The following is a 23718-nucleotide window of genomic DNA, read 5'->3' on the forward strand; positions in this document are numbered from 1 at the left end:
TCCAGAGTATACAAGCCCAGCCACTCTCTCAGCCAGTCCCGCCATCCCGGGAATTAACCTTGTAAACCTACGCTGCACTCCCTCAATAGCAAGAATGTCCTTCCTCAAATTAGGGGACCAAAACTACACACATTATTCCAGGTGCGGTCTCACTAGTGCCCTGTACAACTGCAGAAGGACCGCTTTGCTCCTCTTGTTATGAAGGTCAACATGCCATTCGCTTTCTTCACTGCCTGCTGTACCTGCATGCTTACTTTAATTGACTGATGAACAAGGACCCCCAGATCCCGTTGTACTTCCCCTTGTCCCTACATGACACCATTTAGATAGTAATCTGCCTTCCTGTTTTTGTTACCAAAGTGGATAACCTCGCATTTATCCACATTAATGTGCAGGTTAATGGCAGATATAATAGAAGTGAGGGGTTTTAACAAACCAATAGGAGATTGTTTCTAGTGAAAAAGTGACTGTATCAGCAGGACCCAAATATAAGGCAACTGGCAAATAGATTTTGCACTAATATTGATTGTACTAGTTTCGAGAGATGTGTAGAGATGCAGCGTGGAAAAAGCCCCTTCGGCCCATAGAGTTCATGCCAACCACCGATCACTCATACACTGGTTTTAGCTACACACCGAGGCTACAATTTACAGAAATTCCATGTGGGTCCCAGGGAAAACGTACAAACTACGTACAGACAACAGCCTCAGTCAGGATCAAACCCGAGTCTCTGGTGGTGTGACGTACCAAATCCGCCACTGCGCCTCGTTACTTGGAAATAAATTCAGTTGTAATGTCTAAAGGCACAAGATAAATATTGAGAAGAAAATTTCCAGGGGTTTGAGCAAAAAAAGAGGGATAGGGGGAAATGGATAGCTTTCACAGCATGGTAACTCTGGGATGAAGTGCCAAATGATGTCTTCTAGTCTCAGCAGTGTGTGTCTTAATTGTTGAAAATTGTAGCTCTTGGAAATGTTAAATACTGACAGATAGTTAGTAATAATAATAATAATAATAATAATATAATAACTTTATTTATAAAGCGCTTTTAGACAACATCAGTTACCACAAAGTGCTGTACATGGGAAATCAACAAAAAGTTATTACAAACTACTAAAACCATTAAGACGACAGGACTATAAAAACAGTAAAAAAATTAAAAGACATTAAAAGCACTAAAACAGGAACAATGTCTCAGCCAGTGTCGAACACTGCAAGTGGACCCAAGTCAACAGAGGGAGGTTCACGGCAGCCATTAGGGCCGAACAAAATCACTTCTGTCTTAGGAATAGGAAGTATCATGGGCACTCATGTCTTTGGAGGATTAGTAAACTTGAGTGTGAAACTATGTCATCAATGCTTTATGTTCATAAATGCACAAAATTAATATTGACCTTGTCGAATTTAGGACATTTTCGGTTTATGAGAAAATCTGATAGTTAAATGTATAAATAATTGTTCCACATTGATTGAAAGATCCAACAGGTAAAGATACAGCAGAGTCCATGCTGCCGATCATCGATAACTGATTCTACTTCATCCCACTTCCTCGTCCATTCCCCAAACATTAGAGGCAATTCATAGAGGCTACATAACTTAGAAACCCACATGTCTTTGGGATGTGGGAGGAAACTGGAGCACCCAGTGGAAACCCATGAGATCATAGGGAAAACATGCAAACTCCACATGGACAGCATGCAAACTCAGGATCAAACCCAGGTCTGTGGGCTATGAGGCAGCATCTCCACCAACTGCACCGCTGTGCTGTCCTAAAATAGTGTTGCAGCAATGTGTGGAATTTGATTGTACATTTTGTGAGATAAAACTTCAAATGTAGCTTTAAAGAAAAGGTGATGCCTCGTTTGTGCCTGAAACTTCAAAAACATTCACAAGGTATAAGACAAGCTTCTTTTGATACTGAAATTTATAAGTAAAGCATCTTAGCACTGAAATCCAAGACCAGGCAGTGCATTAGGCAGATGTATATTGGTTACAATAAGTTCCACGGCAATGGGAGTTTTCACCTGAGTATAGTGCATTGCTCACTCAAATAGTGACTCTGGTTAGGGATACTGAAAAAAGATTAATTCACCTTCGGAATAACCCAGTAAAGACCCTTGTCTTTCCCAATAAATGTCAGCGCAGAGCATTCAGCTATTAGCCCTTTATGATTTATCTGACTATTAATGCAATTATTCTATCAGGATGCTACAGATTAATTGTGTAACAGCCCTTTATTTTTAACCTATTGTTAATCAGCTTTTCTCTCATCATTTGTTCTTCAAACAATGGTGCAGGTCAGGATGCAGATATCGACTTACCTTATTATCATCCATGACGGTGTTTAGAGATTCGATCCACATCGGATCAATGTCACCATCTAGAACAATCCACTTGGGACCATCATGGGTTATGTTTGCTAGTTCACGCATTATGTTTGAAAACAGCCCTAAAAATTTAACAGAGAGAAAAACATTTACATTAGATAATGCAGGTGATTCGGGGCTAAGATAATATCACCTGCCAGTTCTGAATTGAATTAGATATTTTTTCTTCTCACAGCATTGCTGTTCTTAATCCCTCCTTGATAAAGGAGGTTTACTGAACAAATGATAGCTACACTCCAGTATCTTGCGTACATACCCTTCACACATGCAAACTTGGATAATCAGTGTATGTATCTCTTTAATGGCAAGATTGGACATGAACGGTTACGGTATTTTACATTGGTTACTTGTATCAAACGCTCATGAGACTATCAACTATGTTGTCATACAAAGACTTAAATTAAATGCAGAAACATTGGCAAAATTGAATGCTGAATGTCAATATATCTCTCGTTCATTCATTCAATAAATAAATCAGGTAGCTGGCTTAATGTTACTGAAGTTAGTGCACAGTTGCAATGGTGGCATTTGGATGGAGCCAGTTCATGTGCTTGTTACACACCATCTTTCCATTCTCTGGTTGTTGGGTTGATGATCCCAAAGAGTTCATCATTAGTGACAGCCTTAGGATTAAGATCAGCCCAGACAGGTCGTCGTTTCATGTTCTGGTAAGTCTTGTACAAAGACTTCAGGACCTGAGTCTTGCCGGTTCCAGCATTTCCCACAACAAACACAGAATGCCTCACTTCGAGCATCTCCTCCAATTGAACAACCTGTAAAAATGGAAATAGCACAATAACAAGCCAAGAAACAAAGATTATACATATAGATAACATTTTCTCATTGAGACCTCAATAATGAGTTGAGGACTCAACTGATGGTCTCTTTAAAATGATCCATTTGCAACGCATAGTTTCCTAGTTACCCAATCCTCTGTGCATGTTAATCTATTGCCCACACTCTACGAGGTCTTACCTTGTCTATTAATCTGTTATTTAGCACGTTAACTTATGGAAACTCAAATATACCGTTTCATTTTATCGATCCTACTACTTGCTTCCTCAAAGAACACCAACAAAGAATATCAAGCCTGCTTTTCCTTTCAAAACCACGTTGACTGCTTTTTTTAAAGATCCTGCCATTTTCCTTAGTAATAGATTCTAGCACTTTTACGATGACAGCTATTAGGGTAACTGTCCATAGTTTCTTGTTTTCCAAATCCACAGTGATCTGAGCAGAATTGGAGGTATTTAGAAAATCTCAGTTAATGATTCCACCTTAGCCACAGTGCCTAACCATAAACAGTCCCATGGGATCAAGTTGGCTAATGATGCCAATGTGGAACCCACAGATGGTTCCACGGGTGACCAAATGTATAGTTTATGAGGTAGTAGAGTCATACAGCATAGAAACAGGACCTTCGTTCCAACTTGCCCATGCTGACCAAGATGCCCCATCTTCACTAGTGCCACCTGCCTGGAATTTTTCGGTAGTGGTGGCGCTGGTGAACGGCTGCGGCTCGCCTGCAGTCCGTTTGTTTTTATTTTTTTGTGGTTTTTTTTCGCCTTGTTTAGTTAAGTTTTTGGTTTTTAGGTTTGTGTTATGTGTGGGGGGGGTGGGTTGAAACAGGGCTTTCTGTCTCTCTCTTCGGGGGAATGCGACTTTCTTGTCGTATCCCCCTTCTCCGCCTCCGTCTGCGCTGAGGCCTAATGGCGGAGCTGGCGACCTCGAGGCTCCGGAGGCAGAGCCTGTCAGGACTCGCCCTGGGCTCGCTCCCGTGAGGGCGGCCCGGAGAGGGGCTGAGACGCTCCCGTGAGGGCAGTCCAGCTCGAGAGTAACGGCGCTCCCGTGAGGGCGGCCCAGCTTGAGAGTAACGGCGCTCCCGTGAGGGGCTGAGACGCTCCCGTGACGGCGGCCCAGCTCGAGGGTAACGGCACTACCGTGAGAGCGGCCTGGCGCGGGGCTGAGATGCTCCCGTGAGGGCGGCCTGGTTCGAGGGTGGAATGGCGCTCACGTGTGGGCGACCCGGCTCGGGGCTGGAACGGTGCTCTGGTGGCTGAGACAGCGTTCTGGCGGCGGCGGCCTAGTCCGGGGTTCGGCCGTGGGCCAGTGGACGACATCGTCAACAGCTGTGTCCGCTGGACTGGAGGGCGGCATCTTCGACCACCCCCGGGCCGCGGAGTTTGAACCGGCCCGTTCGCGGAGCTCGGTGAGCCGCGGGATTGACTTACCATCGCCCGGTGGGGTATCGCCTCAGCGCAGAGGGAGAAGAGGAGGGAAGAGACTGCAGCCCTAAAATTTTTGCCTCCATCACAGTGAGGAGGAGCTTGGTGGACTCACTGTGGTAGATGTTAATTTGTGTTTGCTGTCTGTTCTGTTGTTTATTATTGTATGTATGGCTGCAGGCAACGACATTTCATACAGACCATATGGTCTGAATGACAAATAAAGGATCTAATTCTAATTCTGATTGGCCCATATCCCTATATAAAAAAAGTTATCCCTCAGGTTCCTATTAAATCTTTCCCCTCTCACCTTAAACTTATGTCCTCTGCTTCTTGATTCCCCGACTCTGGGTAAAAGACTGTGCATTCACCCTAAAGGGCCTGTCCCACTTACGCGACTTTTTCGGGCGACTGCCGGCACCCGTCATAGGTCGCTGAAAATATTCAATGTGTTGAAAATTCAGCGGCGACCAGAAAGACGTTACGACTCTTTGGGTGACTAGGAGACCGCTCACGGCCATACAGGTGACCCTCTGGTGACATGTCACGGAGTGAAGCTTGTATGGTCGTGAGTAGTCGCCCAAAGAGTTGTACCTTGTTCTGGTCGCCACTGGATTTTGAAAATTGTTGAATATTTTCGGCGACCTGTAATGACCTATGACAGGCGCGGGCAGTCGCCGAAAAAGTTGCGCAAGTGTTACAGGCCCAATACTATTCCCACCATGGTTTTATAACACCTCTATAAGATCATCCCTCAGCCTCCCGGAATGAGGTCCAGGCACATTTATTCCACCATTGACATTGAGTTTTCATGTGTTCTCAGTGCATGGGCCTGGGGTTCCCAGAGCTGGTCCAATCATTCCTTCTCCTCTATGGGGGGCATGTACGTGATAAACTCAGAATTAATGATGCTGCTACTTTTCAGACTCTTGGCCCTGATTCGGGGCCTTAGTTTATAAATGCTGATTATTATATGGATGAGTACACAGATACATCATTATATAACCCATAACGTGGACTCCATCTGCTTCCACAGATGCTGCCTGACCGGCTGAGTTCCTTGAGCAGTTTGCCTTTTGTGGTAAATGATGGCATCCATAGTCTCTTGTGCACTCATCCCATTCTGATCAATGGACTTTCAACCATCGCTTTCAGCTGAAATTCTCCAACAAACAAAATAAACAAAATGAATGCAAGAAACTTTGACTTACTTTTAAAATAAAATTGTCCTCGGGCTGCAACTTAAGGTCCATGATGGACTGCTTCACATGACCTTCAAAGTCAAGGTTCCTCTTCCTTGGAACATCCAGCGCAGGGAAGAGATCGCTAATGAGACCCATGAAAATGGGCACATCATCAGATACTATCTTCGGTATATTGAAGTCTCGAAGGGCTCGCATCAGAACCTGGTCTTCGGGGCGATCTGGGTCACCTCTCTTCAGAGACCCGGCCACAACCAGCACAGACTTGATGGCACGAAGCCCCCAGTCATAGTGATCCTAGCAAAAGGAAAATTCCCGAGTGCATTTGATTAAAAAAAATCAACCACAAGGAAGATAATTAAATACAAGGAACTGCAGGTGCGGGTTTATTTTATTAAAATGCCAAGTGCTGGGGTAACTCAACAGGTTAGACAGCATCTCTGGAGAACATGGTTAACCAATGTTTCAGGTCAGGACCCTTCTTCAGATCTTAAGGATCATATTGAAGGTGCTGGCTCAAAGGGCCAAACGGCCTACTCCTGCACCGATTTTCTATTTTCTATGTTTCAGACTGATTATTGTGGAAAGCTAGAAGAGAGGTGGGAGCAGGACAAAGCCAGGGTGCGATAGGTGGACACAAAATGCTGGAGTAACTCAACGGCACAGCAGCATCTCTGGGGAGAAGGAATGGGTGATGTTTCGGATTGAGACCCTTCTTTACACTAGACGTGGGAAAGGGAAACAAGGGATATAGACAGTAATGTAGAGTGATATAGAATGATTCTAGATCTCTCTACAGCACAATCTATATCTCTTGTTTGGTATTTGGTGATGTATATAATATTTTTATTTTAAATTCTATGATGCCTTATGCATACGGCAAGTAAACATCATGCAAACATGTTAATGGGCTCACTATGAATATCACACAAAACCATTTCATCTCAGAGATTAAACAGTTCTAGTGAGGAATTTAAAGAGTTTCACCCATAATTTACTTGCCTCATTGTCCCTTTAATCGTGAAAATCCTTTCTACATTGTAATTTTATTTGAGTTAACACTAAGCTTGCCTTCTGAATTGTTAATTTCATCAATAATAGATTACATTTGCTTTTGGGATTTCTTTTAAGTGGTACAACGTCAGTGAAACTAAAATCAATAATGATAAATGTAAAAGTATGTCTGAATTCTTAGGTGTGCAGTGGGGGGGGGGAACAGCAATCAATATCTGCTTTCATTAGTGTAAGTCTCTTGATGGTCCCATACCTTATTACTCTGCATTAACATCAGTGAAGAGTCAAATGCAATTGTGCAATTCAAGCAGGTTCAGGAATCTCACTGCCAGGCAAAACCCCATCTCTACAATTGGCTCAACATGCATTTGCTTCAAAGGAATATCAAAGGGTACTCAATGAAAACAGCTTTAAAGCATTTATTGATTTTTTTTTTTAAATCATTCCTTTGTGAAAATTCTTTGTCATTATAAAGGGTTTAGTTTAGGCAGCATACAGCCTTAATAATATTGAGCCTGTCCTACATTAGCAATCAGTTTGTAGACTTCAATGATATCTGTTTGAAAAGAAAGCTTCTAATTGTAGATATTCCAGTTAAGAGGATCTTCTGACTTCAATAAGTTATACATGCTAGAAATATTGCAAACAAAAACATTAAATGATTATTTTGTGATGGGATCGATATTACTGCTTATATTATTCAGTTGCATTTTATATTAGGCCTCGAAAGCCCTCCGTTTTCAGTGGTGGGGAGAGTGGTGCAAGAAATGGCATCCGGTATCAATGGAAAATAACATAAAGGTTTCTGGAGAAATTATAAAGCTTACTAAAGGCATCGGACCAAATAAATCTCAAATTGCAGTCTCAAACAATGATATAGTTACAGTGCCGCAGGGAGGAATACATCAAGTATAGTCTAAATTCTAAACTGCTTAAGTGTGAAAGGCAGTAACACCAAGTCTGATTTGTATGCTTGAGTTGTTCTCACTGATACATCATTGTAGTTAGACTGTTCAGCGAGAGGAACGAGGGAAGCATTCCGAATAATTAACAATGAGGCACAAGATAAACAGAACATTTTCCCCCATATTATCTGCACCAAATCACATTTACATTTTGTAAGCTACGAACCACGCACTAAGGTCAGCAGCTGTAGGTGTTCAGAAAATCATGTAAATAAAATAATGTAACACGATTCCTTCAACACCACAAACCATGTTGCCATACCTGTTTGGAAAGCAGTTCTTTGCAAAGTTGATACAGGGTGAGGAACTTCCTGGCTAACAGCCTGGCTTCTATGAAACCTTCAGCAACCAACATGATTTCACAAATCAATTCAAAGTCTGGGACCACCATGGCACAGGGTCTGGAAAACAAGTCAGTAGTTTTAAATGATTACGAAGGAACTTCAGATGCTGGAAAATCGAAGGTATCACAAAAATGCTGGAGAAACTCAGCGGGTGCAGCAGCTTCTAAGGAGCGAAGGAAATAGGCAACGTTTCGGGCGGCCCGAAACGTTGCCTATTTCCTTCGCTCCATAGATGCTGCTGCACCTGCTGAGTTTCTCCAGCATTTTTGTGTGCTGTGGCTTTAAATGACCTGCCTTATCACAGCGTGGAGGTGACAGAAATGCACATCAGTTACAGCATTCTAGGTCGGCATTACGAACAAAAGGGGGGGAAAAAGATTTAATAGGAATCCGAGGGTAACTTTTTCACACAAAGGGTGGGGGGTGGATCGAACAAGCTGCCAGATGAGGTAGTTGAGGCAGGGACTATCCCAACATTTTAAGAAGCATTTAGACAGGTACATGGATAGGACAGGTTTGGAGCGATATGGACCAAATGTGGGCAGGTGGGACTAGTGTAGCTGGGACGTGTTGGCCAGTGTGGGCAAGTTGGGCCAGTTTCCACACAGTATGGCTCTCTATGACTCTAAATGAACTGTAAACCCACATTTGATACTTCAGAATAGTATGAATTTAAGATAATTCCCATGTCAAGTTATTTATCAGTTATAACTCCCTTTTCCTTTGTCCTTTTCATAGAAACATGGAAATTAGGTGCAGGAGTAGGCCATTCGGCCCTTCGAGCCTGCACCGCCATTCAATATGATCATGGCTGATCATCCAACTCATTATCCCGTACCTGCCTTCTCTCCATACCCTCTGATCCCCTTGGCCACAAGGGCCACATCTAACTCCCTCTTAAATATATAATTTACATTTCAGATTTGTAAACCATAATTCTCAACCTGACTGGTTAAAAATACCCAGGAACTTGAAGCTTGAGGTCTTGTGTGCATGATTTGTCCATCACCTTGAGTTCCCCCACAAAAAATGAATTTGACTTGAGCAAGTTATGTAACCCTTATGACATTTCTGAGCACTAATACCCACAGGTGCCATTCAGAAGGATACACTACCTTCCAAGTCATGCAGTGAAATTGACTTGGTCCCTTTGAATACAGAGTACAAAGCAGCATGTACCGAGTGCAGATAGAATACAGCTATAGATCATTTAAAACAGGCACTTTCGAATCATTTGAAAAAACATTGTCCCTTTGCTGCTCTTTCATATCCAACACACATCTACAGTGTTATATTTTTTATTAAAATTCAATTACTGAAAGTTTGTCCAGAGCAATATCAGGACATATTGGAAAATTTAAACTGTAGAAATATTGTTCTTCTGAAATATGATACAAGAGGTGGGGATGTAGGAAGTGTGTTACATGGATAGGGAAGAGCTTATTGAAACAGTGTTATTGTGGGATAAGTCATCTTCCAAACCATTGCCATTTCCAATATACTGTAGAGATGCAAGGAAGAGATCTTGAGTATAAATATTTGCTGCTTTCTTGACATTACTGATATTGATAATGGGGCCTTTAACAAAGTAAACCATTCTATGCTTAATTAGGGTTGTAGGAACGTTGGCCAAGAACTTAGTTAACAGAAGGATTAAAGAAGGGAAGAGGAGTAGAGATGAGCAAGAAGGAAATTCCAGTGAGCATTGAGGCTCTCATTCAAAATAATAAAATCATTTAAACAAGATCTCCTTGTAATAAAGCCAAGCTGAATGTCTATGGTTCATTCATTCCTGCCTTTACACATGTAGATTAATCCCCACACTCAGGATTTTTTTTTTTTAAATAACTCCCGTACCAGTGATATTAGTCACAGGTGGCGATTGTCATGTTTATCCCCGCTGCCTTTCTTGAATAAAGGGACAACATTTGCTGTCCTCATGCCATCTGGCACCTTACACATGGCCAGTGATAATTAAGTTGGATGCTATTTAGCTTTGCTTTGTACATTCGCCCTGTGATCGCGTGGGTTTTCTCCGGGTGCTCTGGTTTCCTCCCACGCTCCAAAGACGTGCAGGTTTGCAGGTTAATTAGCTTTGGTAAAAATTGTAACTTGTTTCTAGTGTGTAGGATAGCGTCATTGTGTACAGGGTGGTCATTGGTCGGGCAAACCCTGTTTCCACACTCCATCTCTAAAGTCTGGTTCCCAAGGAAGCCTGTTGATGATGTTAGACTAAAACGACATTGCAAATTTATTTTTTAAGTGAATTCGGGGACAAATATTCCAGAAAGGAAGAGGGTGACCTTATAAAGGTTCATAAAATACGAGCGGCTTCAGGCAGGGAGAATTCTCCCAGGGTAAGGAAATCTAAAACTTGAAGGCATAGGTTTCAGGTGAGGTGAAAGGATTGAATGGGAACCTGAGGGGCAAGTGTTTCTCACAGAGGTAGTGCAAATGCTGAGAGGAGATGATGGAGGCCGGTGCAATTACAACATTGGAAAGACATTTTGAAAAGTACGAGCTAGGAAAGGTTTACATAGATAATCACAGGCAAATGGGATTAGCATACATGCACATCTTGCTCAGCATGGATGAGTTGAGTCGAAGGGCCTGTTTCCTTGCTGTATACCTCAGTTAATCGATGTCTGCTCTGCCCACTGAACTGACTTAGCTTTCTTTCTATACATCTTTATATATTTTCCCTACTCCCATCCTCACCAACTCTGCTACCAAGGCTCCTCACTCTGATCCTTTCCTCAGTCTCCATGACAACCCACCACCCCTCCCCCCCCCCCCCCCACCAGACATCGCCTCGGCCTCAGTCCACTTACCTGCCTTCCGCCGGCCCCAACCCCCATCCCTGCCTTGTGCTCACCATCCCCCCTGATCTCCCCCTCTCTGATACCGTTGTTCCTCCCGTACAGCAGGTGGCCCTGCACAGGACAAAGGGAGATGTTTTGTATATAGTTTATCCTGTCTGTAGACACTGTGTGTGCACAGCCATTTTGAGTTGTGTTGCTGCCAGCATTGAGTAAAGCGTTAAAGACTTTCATGACACTTGGCGGGACGGGTTGCATTGGGGGAGCGGGTGAGTGGTAGAATATTGCATTGGGAAACGGGTTGCGTTGTGGGGAATCAGGCCTCTCGTGTGACACTTAAGGGCCTGTCCCACTTGGGCGTTATTTGCGCGTCATTTGCAGATGGCACGCAAAGATTTTGTACATCCCAAAATCCCGGGGCGCCGCGCGGTTTCACGATTGCAAGACAATTTGCAATGCAACATTCACAAACCTGATGTTCCTCCTTAGTTTAGTTTAGTTTAGAGATACAGTGCAGAAACAGCCCCTTCGCCCCACCGGGTCCGTGTCGACCAGCGACCCCCACATATTAACACAACCCTACGCAAACTAGTGACAATTTACACCGATTCCAAGCCAATTAATCTACAAACCTGTACGTGGAAACCGAAAATCTTGGAGAAAACCCACGCAAGTCATGGGCAGAACATACAAACCCCGTACAGACAGCACCCGTAGTCGGGATCGAACCCGGGTCTCCACGCTGTAAAGGCAGCAGCTCTACCGCTGCGCCACCAATTGATCCCAGTCGGTTTGTACAATGTGGACACTTACCGGAACAGGGCTTTTAAGTTCTCAGGTAGCTCTGTACGTCCGGCGTATCCAGGGTTCATTGTGATGAAGATCCCAACGGACATGGACAGATTGATCTCTTCGCCCATGAAGTTGAAGCGGGATTTTTTGTCACGGATTGCATCCTGAATAGATTTCACCTGTGGGAACAACACAGGGACTTGACAACTTGCTCCAAATTTGGGACAGCAAGAAAGCACAGTCTTCTAATCCTGCCCGAGGATTTGTGTATCAGCGAATGCCTCCACTCCAGTAGCACATTCTCATTCTCAGTCCTGCTCCTAGTTAACCCTCCACATTTTTGCATCTAGGTATCAGGAGTGGGAACTTTTAACACAACGTTTTGAATCTGAAACATTAGCGTTCCACTAATTCGCACCTATTTTGGGGACTTAAAACTTGCCGGTCTCAGTGTGGTAAATCAGCGGGTGCAGCAGCATCTATGGAGCGAAGGGAATAGGCAACGTTTCGGGCCGAAACCTGAAGGGTTTCGGCCCGAAACCCTTCGCTTCAACGTTTCGGGCCGAAACCTGAAGGGTTTCGGCCCGAAACGTTGCCTATTCCCTTCGCTCCATAGATGCTGCAGCATCCGCTGAGTTTCTCCAGCTTTTTTGTGTACCTTCGATTTTCCAGCATCTGCAGTTCCTTCTTAAAAACTCAGTGTGGTAAATGTTCGCTCACAAAGTGCGGACGAATTGCTGCCTTACAGCGCCAGAGACCCGGGTTCAATCCTGACCACGGGCGCTGTCTGTTTGTACGTTCTCACCATGAACTGCGTGGGTTTTCTCCGAGATCTTCGGTTTCCTCCCAAACGCCAAAGACGTACAGGTTTGTAGGTTAATTGGTGTGGTATAAATGTACAAAAGTAACATTGTCCCAAGTGTGCATAGGGTAGTATTAAAGTGCAGGGATCGCTGGTCGGTGCGGACTCGGTGGGCCAAAGGGCCTGTTTCAGCGCTATATCCTTATGCTAAAACTAAAGTCAATGTCTGCTAGTGGCCCAGCTCTGCGGCAAAAGCTAGGAATGTAGGTGGACAAGACATCTGAAAATGTTAAATGCTTTTGTGCATAACACATCTTATGCCTGTTACAGGTCAGGAGACCAAGGCCTTTTGTCACAATGGGGCAGACAGAGGCTTTTGGAGCCACACAGGGGTGCAGAGGAAGAGTAGAGATCCTTCCATGATGTTAAGTGTGCCCACAGGTTCCATGCAGGTACTTCCCTTCTCACTAACTCTACCCATGGGGATCACACGGGATAATAAACTGGACACAGTAACGGTGTAAATAAAACACAAGCATTTCAAATCTGCTTTTGGTGCTAAAATTTGATATCAGCAAACTTGGGTATTCAAGGTACACATTGGGGAGATTTTTAACTTCAAGTAACCCTTGCACCTCACTCTCTCCATCCCTCCCCCACCCTAACGTACCAGCTTTAAAGTTGTCTTATTGAGTTTCATTGACTACTCATTCTCACCTAACAAACCGCTAACAATGACCTCTTTCCTTTATTATCGTGACTTCTTTGCATATTTTTCATTCATTTGTTCTATATCTCCCTTCATCACTATCTATATCTCTCGTTTCCCTTTCCCCTGACTCTCAGTCTGAAGAAGGGTCTCAACCTGAAACGCCACCTATTCCTTTTCTCCAGAGATACTGTCTGACCCGCTGAGTTACTCCAACTTTTTGTGCCTTTCTTTCAATAAAAGATCACCGACTTGAAATGCAAATGCTTGACATTTCTCTCTCCAGACGCTGCCTAACCTCTTGAGCATCTCCAGCCTTTCCTGTTTCTATTTTGGATTTTCAGCATCTGCAGCATTTTTTCCCCCCGAATTGTATTGTATTGTATTGTATATCTTTATTGTCATTTCCTGAGTATTCGCATACCCAGGGGAAACAAAAAAACGTTGCTCAACCAGTGTCCATTCAGTGTGCATGAAAAAATAAATAGAAATAAAAAATACATGTATCATGAACAAATTTAACACTCTACTAAACATTCAACAGCCGTTCCGACCGGCAGCGGCACAACAGTGGCTCTGCTGCAGTGTGGGGGTTTGTGCGCGATATTTGGCAGGGGGCAAAGTCCATTTAACAGTCTTATAGCCTGTGGGAAGAAGCTGAGGAGCATCCTGCTGGTTTTGCAGCTAATGCTCCTGTACCTCTTCCCAGATGGGAGGATGGAGAAAATGTCATGCGATGGGTGGTAAGGGTCTTTGATGATGGAGATGGCTCTGTTGATACATCTCTTCCTGTATATGTCCAGCAGGAAGGGGAGTGGAGCACCAATAATCCTGCTTGCGGTCTTCACTATCCTGTCCAGTTGGTGCCGTTCGTACGCCTTGCAGCTCCCGAACCAGGAAGTGATGCCGTAGGTCAGTGTGCTCTCGACAGTCCCCCTATAAAAAGTCCGTAGGTGTGTAGTGGGGAGGCCTGCTTTACGTAGTCTTCGGACTCAATTACTTAAATGCGTGGTTGCTGAGCTCAGTAGACAGCTCCCTCTGGCGATAGTTTTAAATACAGCCTCACCAGACTGACTGCAAACGTGTCACCGGGCTCAGAGCTGTGCTGGAAAAACCATCAACCTCACCACAATTCCAGGATTTTAATTATCTCAGTTTTACAGTTTCTGGAAAATATACTCACATTTCCTTTATTCTTCACATTGCTCTGCATTCGAGCAAGTGCAACAACACTTGTAATTCGATTAAAATTATATGATATGGAATAAACCTCAGCATTAACACCTGTCATAGGAATCTGGACACATGCAACCTCATAGATCCATAAAAGGTTTTTGTCTGATTAACTTTCTGGGCAATCAGACAAGCTGTCATAGAACAGTATGCACTGTTAGAAGGATGGTGAAAACAAATTTGATGATCACTTTGATGACAAAACTAGACATAGGGATGGGACAATAGGACTAATAAGGTATACCTTTCAAGGAGATGCCATTGGCAGAATGGGCTGAATGATCTCATTGAGTCAGGCTGACAGACAGAGATATACAACAAGAAACAGGCCCTTCACCAACCACCAAGAGCCCATCTACACCAATCCTACGTTAATCCCATTTTTGTCTTCTCCCCACATTCCTGATTCACCACTGTTTCTCCCACTCACCTCGGCATTAGGGGTGACTTAATGTGGCCAATTAGCCTGCAAAAAAACCCCGTCATTTTGAGATGTGGAGGAAAACCAAAGCATCTGGAGGAAATCCAGGCAGTCTGAGGAGAATCTGCAAACTCCACACAGACAGCACCTGCGTCTATTTCTGAAGAAGGATCTCGACCCGAAACATCACCCATTCCTTTTCTCCAGATGCTGCCTGATCCTTTGAGTTACTCCAGCTTTTTGTGTCTATCTTCTTTCCCTCCTTTATGCCATCACAATCTGATGGCTTGAGCCTTGCATTCAGAAGCGGTTCTCGGATGTCCTCAATAATGTGATCCATGTTCTTCAGAGCAGTTATGGTCACTGGTTCACATCGAAATATTGATAATCATCATATTAGTAAGCCGTATGATGAAAAATATATATTGCACAGTAACCATCCATAACTAGTATTTCAGCCTTTAGATGGCACAGTGGTTCAGCAGTAGTCTTGCTTCCTTACAGCGCCAGAGACCAGGTTCAATCCTGACTATAGGTGCTGTCTGTACGGAGTTTGTACGTTCTCCCTGTGACTGTATGGGTTTGACCATGGTGCTCCGGTTTCCTTCCATATTCCAAAAAGCTACAGGTTTGTAGGTCAATTAGCTTTTGTAAATTGCACCTGGTGTGTAGGTTGTGAAACTGTGCTAACATAGAACTAGTGTACGGGTGATCAATGGTCAGCAAGGACTCAGTGCGCCGAAAGGACTGTTTCCATGCTGTATCTCTATCCTATACTAAACACCTTTTTGCACAGGAATGAAAAAATATACTTTAAAATGCAGCCACGTAGATTAAGTTCCGAGTGTAATTTGCTGCGCACTCTTCGAGCCCAGAGTTGGGCATCGATCGCACTCTACTTTAGTTTAGTTTAGAAATACAGCGCAGAAACAGGCCCTTCGGCCCACCGTGCCTGCACTGACCAGCGATCCTCACAGATCAACACTAGTCTTCACACACTGGGGATAAATTACATTTATGCCAAACCAATTAACCTACCAACCTGAAGTGTGGGAGGAAACCGATGATCACGGAGAAAACCCACGCAGGTCACGGGGAGAACATGCAAACCCCGTACAGACGGTACCCGTGGTTTGGATCGAACCCGGCTCTTCGACGCTGTAAGCACGGTAAGGCAGCAACTCTACCGCTGCGCCACCGTGCCGCCCCCTTCAATCACATCATTCAACCGGGACATTTTGTTTCCCAACCCTGCTTCTTTGTAAAGGGCCCCATTGTATTTTTCCCCATTGCTAAACCTGGGTCTCACACTCCTCCTTTATCAAATACTCAACGTAATTCTTCTTCTTTCTGCTTACTACCTGCCCATTGTGGTTTCTCTCCCTCTCCCCTATTCCCATTGTATTCCTGATGTCAACCTTCCTCAATGACAACTCTCCATTCCTTCTAACCTTTCACCCCCCCCCCCCCCCCAATCAATACATCACTTTGCTTTCCAATTCACCAATAGATTGGCTATTCTAAGAACCATTCTGCCAAAACTCTAATTTAAATGAACATCATAGTGCTGTCGTATTGTTGTGGGATGATTTCTTTGATCACTCTACGTACTTTAAATGTTCAGCTGCAAACTTGTTATTCTGGATGCACAGACTAGTTCAAGTAACCGGCGACATTGTATGGACTGCAGCAAAGCTGTGACAAGTTCATTGTAATCATACCTCATATAGATTATAATCCTCAATGCATTCATCCATTGTTCAATGGGGTAAAGTGCAAAGCAAATCCTTAAGCTATATCAGAAACGCCATTTTATAGGAGGAAAGGTGGGAGGCGCTATAGGTCTCTCCATTGCCGGACCAGCAGGTTCAGGAATAGCTGCTCCCCCCCCCCCCGGACACTCCTTCCCCCAGAGAAATTGCACTACTACTACTGTATGTACGTATATATATTTATTGCTCATTATTCAATGTTCGCTCTTCTGGGTGAGATGCTAACTGCATTTCGTTGTCTCTGTACTGTACACTGCACAATGACAATAAAGATTGAATCTGAATCTGAAAATTCATTGGGATATGTGGATCCTGCAGGAGTAATCATGGGAGTTAACTATTACTTTCAGCAATGCAGTGTAAGAATCATTTGCTCACCACAGCCAAACATCTCAGCATCCCTGATATCTTTCACGACGTTGAGTTTGATTTTGATCAAAGAGGGTGTTTTTATCTGTATGAGCTGCTTCCCCCCCCCCTGAATTTGTTACTCTACAGTAATATATACAACAATAAATCTGCTGCCGATGTAAATCACAAGCTCCCAATGCACAGTCAGCAATGCTGCTGGATGCAGCTTTGATTTATTAGACAGCACTCAATTCAGTGTCAAATAAAGGGTCGAAGATATCAATCCTGAACATCACCGGTGACAATAAATTTGCATTTCAGTCACACTGTCAACTGCAACAGAACTGCTTCTGCAAATCAGTTAGGACACGGTGCACTATCAGCAGATATTTCACACACAATATTGAGCTGGGATCCTGCTTTTCAATCTGTCAGCAATCAGGACTCTAACTCGCTGTCACAAACTGGGCCTTGGAGAATGCAAAACAATCAGGATGTTTTGGTGAACTTGCTTTTACTTCCCATCTGTTCCAGCACCAGTTCCGTGAACAGGAATATCCGGCTGTTTGATTGCCGTTTCATCTTTTCTCCTGGAGGTCCCTAGTGACCCACAGCTCCTCTGGGTGGGAGTTCCTCGATCCTTCTTGTGTAGACACAAAATGCTGGATTAACCCAGCGGTTCAGGCAGGATCTCTGGAGAGAAGGTTCGTATGACGTTTCGGGTCGAGACCCTTCTTCAGACTGATCAAAAACATCACCCGTTCCTTCTCTCCAGAGATGCTGCCTGTCCTGCTAAGTTACCTCAGCATTCTGTGTCTATCTTCAGTTTAAACCAGCATCTGCAATTCCTTCCTGCACATTAGTGTGTTTCTTACCACCCCTCAAGTACAATCCACTCCCTTTTACGAGGTCCTGTAAATCAAAATCACCATTCTCTCTGGAATTTTGTTTGCTCCACTGCTTTCCCTTCTCCCCCTCTCCATTCCTCCCAGTTTAAATCTATCAGTCTTCCCATTCTATTAGCACAAAAGAAAGTGAAAAGCCACGGCCTGTACTTATCACATCCTCAGAGACATGTTCCCGCTCTCATTATTACAAGAGATATACAATTTCAAAGTGGTGCGGTTTCAATTTTGCTTGCAGCAGCACAACCCCATCATCATCAATAACTCATTAAATTTAGAACGATCATCTTCTGACCGTTTCCCATCAACCACAGTTTTCCAAATGCTCCTGCTCTTTCCTGAACTCCGGTTTCACTCATCTTCCCTCTTATAGTTCCACACCAATCATCAAAGTAGTAGACTCAGCCAACAAATGATACTGAAAGCAATGGAACATTGGTGGGTAAAATAACAACCTCTGGCGAAAGATGGCAACACCAATAATTAATGGGCTTTCAGGAATTTTCCATTTCATGTTTCGCCCCATGCAATTAGCATTAATAGTATTCCTCGTGTATAGGCTAAAATATCTGGGGCCATGTCTTGATATTTAAAGTAAACACACAGCCCTTATGCACTAATCCTCCTGATATTTAGATATTAAACTCAAGCATTTGTTTACTGAGCAAAATATGGCTGAGTTTGTTTCCTTCACCTTAGCGAGACCAAACTATCAATGGCAAAGCTTGGTGGTAAAACATAAAATTTGATCATTCAGGAAGCGGGAGCCAAAATTATTTCCCATTGTACACATCTAAACGATTTAGTCACAGTCATGGAGTCATATAGCACAGAAACAGCCCCTTCGGCCAAATGTGCCCACAACATGTCCCATCTACACTAATCCCACCTGCGTGAGTTTTGCCCATTTCCCTCTAACCTGTCCTATCTATGTACTTGTCTAAATGTTTCATAAACGTTGTAATAGTAACTGCCTCATCTACCTCCTCTGGCAGCTGGTTCCTTACACTCACCACCCTTGGTGTGAAATTTTCACCCTTCAGATTCCTATTAAATCTTTCCCCCCCTCACCTTAAACCTATCTACTTAGTTCTCAATTCCTCATCTCTGGGTCAGAGACTCTGTGCGCCAAGCCAATCTATTCCTCTCCCGATTTTATACACCCACCTCTATCCGATCCCCTCTTATCCTCCTGCCCTCCAAGGAATAGTGTCCGAGCCTGCTCAACCTTTTCCAAGAGCTTCAGCCCTCGAGTCCCAGCAACATCTGGGTTAATCTTCTCTGCACCCTTTCCAGCTTGGTAACACCTTTCCCACAACATGGTAATAATACATTGTCAGTTGTACCTAGCTAGGAGCAGTGAAATTATTTGCATTTGCATTCAACGTACACAAAAGAGCCACCACAAAGCCTTCTTCATCCAATCCTCCCCCCTCCTCCCTCCTCCCCCGACGGACCCGCCATAATTCTTGTTGGTTCCCTACTCTGGGTCCCCTTTGTTCTCGGTAACGCTTCCCGTCCTCCTCGGCCTGACCTCCAGACTCCGGCCTCGAGGCTCCGTCCTGATCTCATCGGCCTCTCCGCAGGTCATGGCCCTCATGGGGCAAGCCCTCCATCTCTGGCCACAGAGAGCTAGTCGGGCCCACTGCTCGTCGGGAGAGCCTGAACTGGACACAATACTCTAAATGCGGCCTCACCAATGTCTGATACAACTGCAACAATCACCACCCAACCTCAATACTCAATGCTGATGAAGGCCGATGTGCCAAAAGGCTTTTTGACCACCCTATCTACCTGTGATGCCATTTTCAATGAACTAATTACCTAGGTCCGAGATCCCTCTGCTGTTCACTGTGTATGTTCTGCCCATGTTAGTGCTCCCAAAACACCTCACATTTCTCTGAATTAAATTCCATCAGCCATTCCTCAGCCCACCTGGCCAATCAATCAAGATCCTGCTGCAATTTTTGACAACCATCTTCACTATCTACATTCTACCCACTTTTGTGTCATCTGCAAACTTGCTAACTACGTTCTCATCGAAATGAATGATATAGATAATAAAGCAATGGGCCCAATACTCCTGAGGCACAGACTAGTCACAGGCCTCCAGTCCGAAATGCAACCTTCCACCTTTAAACCTTTGCTTCCTTCAATGAAGCAAATTATTTGTTGATTCAACTAGCTCTCCTTCACTTCCATGGGATCTAACCTTCCAGAGCATTCTACCATGCGGAACCTAGTCAAATGCCGTAGTAACATTCTCAAGTAAAATAGCATCCACTATTTTATGTTTGTGCACAATGTGTTTGAAGAAGGCAGAGGAGAGTCCCACACCACACAGAGAGCATGGATGCTTCATTTATTTCCCTTATTTAATATTTTACGAGGAGCCTATTTTGTTTATGTTCAAACTCAGCGTAATTCCATCAATCCCATTCCTCCAGTTATTTCCCTGTAAACCTATTCTCTCTCACATGCTTATTAACTTTCTCCGATTCCCCTGCTGCCCACCCACGCTAGAGTAGATAATTAACCTACCAAGCAGCTCATTCTGATACGTGGGAGGAAATTGAAGCACCACAGGAGAAACCCATTCAATGACAAAAAGAACTCCCCACACACTGCACTGGAGGTTAGGATCAAAACTCAGTCACTGGAGCTGTGGCAGCGACACTAACTGCTGTGCCTTCCTATGCTCCGTCTATCAGTGATATTTAAAGTCGGCTTCTCACCCCCTCAGTTTGGTTTGCTTCTGGGATTTCCATTCAGGTGTTATTTAGGGAACTTCAATTCTACAGTTTGCAGAGTCAGAGCGGCCATGTCCTCTTCACGTTACTACCACCTGGCAGGAGGTACAGAAGCGTGAAGTCGCACGTCGCACGGTTTAGGAACAGCTACTATCCTGCAAACATCACATTCCTGAACCAACACACGCGACCCTAATCTGACTCGACAACTGACCACCACATGCACCACCATCGACTTGTTCTTTTGTCACCTGTTTATTTTAGTGGAGTCTGAAGAAGGGTCTCAGCGTACAACGTCACCTATCCATCCCCTCCGGAGATACTCCCCGACCCACTTAGTTACTCCAGCATTTTGAGTTTGGTTAAGATTCCAACATCTATAGTTTCTTGTGTCTTTTTATTTAACTGTGTTTTGCACTAATGTCTTGTTTTGTTGCACAGTGATTTTCTTTGTATTTCCTTACATCATTTATGTGGAATGTATGTATGGTTATGTATAACTAATGTTTTTGTGTGCTTAACGAGTACATGAGTAATGCTGCTGCCAGCAAGACTTTCATTGCTATAAACTCAACTTGAGTTGAACTAGCATGCTTTTATGCTCTAACATTTATTTTAGTTGTTTATCTTTTAATATTTTACCTTGTATGTATCGTTAGCTTTTAGAAATGTTTGAATGGTGCACTGACTGGCTGACATTTTTTAAATTCGTTGTACATGGTTCATGTTACAATGACAATAAAGAAACTATTCTATTCTATTCTATTCTATTCTTTTGGGATGTAGAGGGAAACCAGAGCACCTAGGAGAACCATGCGATAAATGCTATTTGACGATGCAAGCTGAAGGAGATTAATATTGGGAAGAAAAAATATATATTTGTGAAGAAGAAAAAAATCCAAATGGACCAGAAGACTGGGAGAAATTTAGAACAACAGAGGAGGTCAAAGGGGTTAAATAAGAGGGGGGGGGAGAGCATGAAAGAAAGCTGGCAGGGAATATAAAAACTGACTGTAAAAGTTTCTATAGGTACGTAAAAAGGGAAAAGATTAGTGAAGATGAATGTAGTCAGAGACAGGTGAATTTATAATGGGAAACAAGGAAATGGCAGAACAGTTAAAGGAGTACTTTGGTTCGGTCTTCACTAAGGAAGACACAACCAATCTCCCGGAATTTGATGCAGAAAAATGTGAGGTGTTGCATTTTAGGAAGTCTAACATGGACAGGACCTACACAATGAATGGTAGGGCTCTGCAGTGTTGCAGAGCAGATGGATCTAGGAGTGTAGGTGCATAGTTCCCTGAAGGTGGGGTTGCAGGTAGATCGGGTGGTCAAAAAGGCTGTTGGCACATTGGCTTTCATCAGCCAGAGTATTGTATAGAAGTTGGGGGATCATGTTGCAGTTGTATAAGGCATTGGTGAGGCTGCACTTAGAGTATTGTGTTCAGTTCTGGGCACTGTGTTATAGGAAAAATGTTGTCAAGCTGGAAAAGGTGCAGAGAAGATTTATGAGGATGTTGCCAGGACTACAGGGTCTGAGCTATGTGCAGAGGTTGAGTCAGCTGGGACTCTATTCCTTGGAGTGCAGGAGGATGAGGGCTGATCTTGTAGACATGCATAAGATCATGAGAGGATTAGACCGGGTAGATGCATAAGTCTCTTGCCCAGAGTAGGTGAATCGAGGACCAGAGGACATAGGTTTAAGGTGAAGGGGAAAAGATTTAATAGGAATCTGAGAGGTAACTTTTTCACACAAAGTGTGGTGGGTGTATGGATCAAGCTTCCAGAGTAGGTAGTTGAGGCTGGGACTATCCCAACATTTAAGAAACAATTAGACAGATATATGGATAGGACACGTCTGGAGGGATTTGGACCAAATGCTGGCAAGCGGGACCAGTTTAGCTGGGACATGTTGGCCAGTGTGGGCAAGTTGGGCCGAAGTGCCTGTTTCCACATTGAATCACTCTATGACTATGTCAGTGTGCAGTATGTATTAAAGCTCTCTTTGGTTAATAACAAGGGTAGAAATGCACACCTACTCTGGTGAACAAAGCGGATTAGTACAGATTACTCATTTCTTGTATGCAAGTTGCTGTAACTACACTGATGCTAGCTTCTAGAAAAAAAAACAAGTCTAGACTTGAAGAGTGATGGAGCTCCTGCAACAGCTGGTAATCATAAAGCAATGCAAAATACCACAAGGCAGCAACTGCAGTATCACGAATGTCATTCATTCATTCTCTCCAGGTCAGTTTGCTTCAAAGGGTCTCCTGCTGCTTCACGCTCTCCAAAAGGGCAACTAATGAAAAAGTGTCTGCTACAAAGTTATGACTCATCCAAACTGACTTTCAAAATTTACAGGCCCCGTTATGCCAAAGTGAATTTGAACTCTTTATTTGTGAGAGGTGCCCTTTCAGAGATATTTCCAAATATTACAGTGGAGATTCCAATTAGACAAATTAATTTTAACCCTTTAATGACCCCACACACACTATTTGGCAGGCAATAATACGTTGTCCCCAATGGCACTTCTAATTATATCAACAGCCATTACCATTCATCCAAATTCAAATATTTCTCAAAAATAAATCCCACTCAGTAAAATAGGATGCTACGTAAGGACTAATTCTTCTCGGCACAAAGACCAGCATTTTGGAGACAGATTCTGGTACAGCCTAATTCAAAGCAGGATGATCGAGGACCATGGACACAATTAGAAGGGAGAGTTGGGGAGACACAGATCTCAGTGTAATGGCCCAATTAAGGTGCAAAGCAACGATTAACTAATGAACCTCACTCATCCTTTCAAAGCAATTGGAATAACATGTGACAGTAGATATCTGTCGCCATGGCGGGCGACTGCGGGTGCTCGGGAGGCCTCGACCATGGGTGAACATCTGGGAAGATCGGCGGGGAGGCTGGCTGGACTATGGAACCTTCCTCAACTTTGGTACCTCTGTTTTGTGTTGTGGTTATGTTGTGTCGTGGACTTCTGTGTTTGTGTTTTTTTTTTAATTTTAATATGGT

The 23718-nt window shown here is 43.7% G+C and overlaps 1 protein-coding gene across 1 annotated transcript in view; it reads right to left on the reverse strand.

Moving 5' to 3' along the window:
* LOC129708122 (dynein axonemal heavy chain 9-like) overlaps positions 1-23718 on the reverse strand; it is a 295482-nt gene that overhangs the window by 202577 nt on the left and 69187 nt on the right. The window contains exons 29-33 of the mRNA XM_055653686.1: positions 11770-11927; positions 8056-8194; positions 5824-6111; positions 2950-3160; positions 2322-2449 (exon numbers count right to left, since the gene is read on the reverse strand). Coding sequence (XP_055509661.1) covers positions 2322-2449; positions 2950-3160; positions 5824-6111; positions 8056-8194; positions 11770-11927 — 924 coding nt within the window. The remainder of the gene's footprint in view (positions 1-2321; positions 2450-2949; positions 3161-5823; positions 6112-8055; positions 8195-11769; positions 11928-23718) is intronic.

The sequence above is a fragment of the Leucoraja erinacea genome, chromosome 23, assembly GCF_028641065.1.
Source record: "Leucoraja erinacea ecotype New England chromosome 23, Leri_hhj_1, whole genome shotgun sequence".
NCBI classification, from domain to species: Eukaryota; Metazoa; Chordata; class Chondrichthyes; order Rajiformes; family Rajidae; genus Leucoraja; species Leucoraja erinaceus.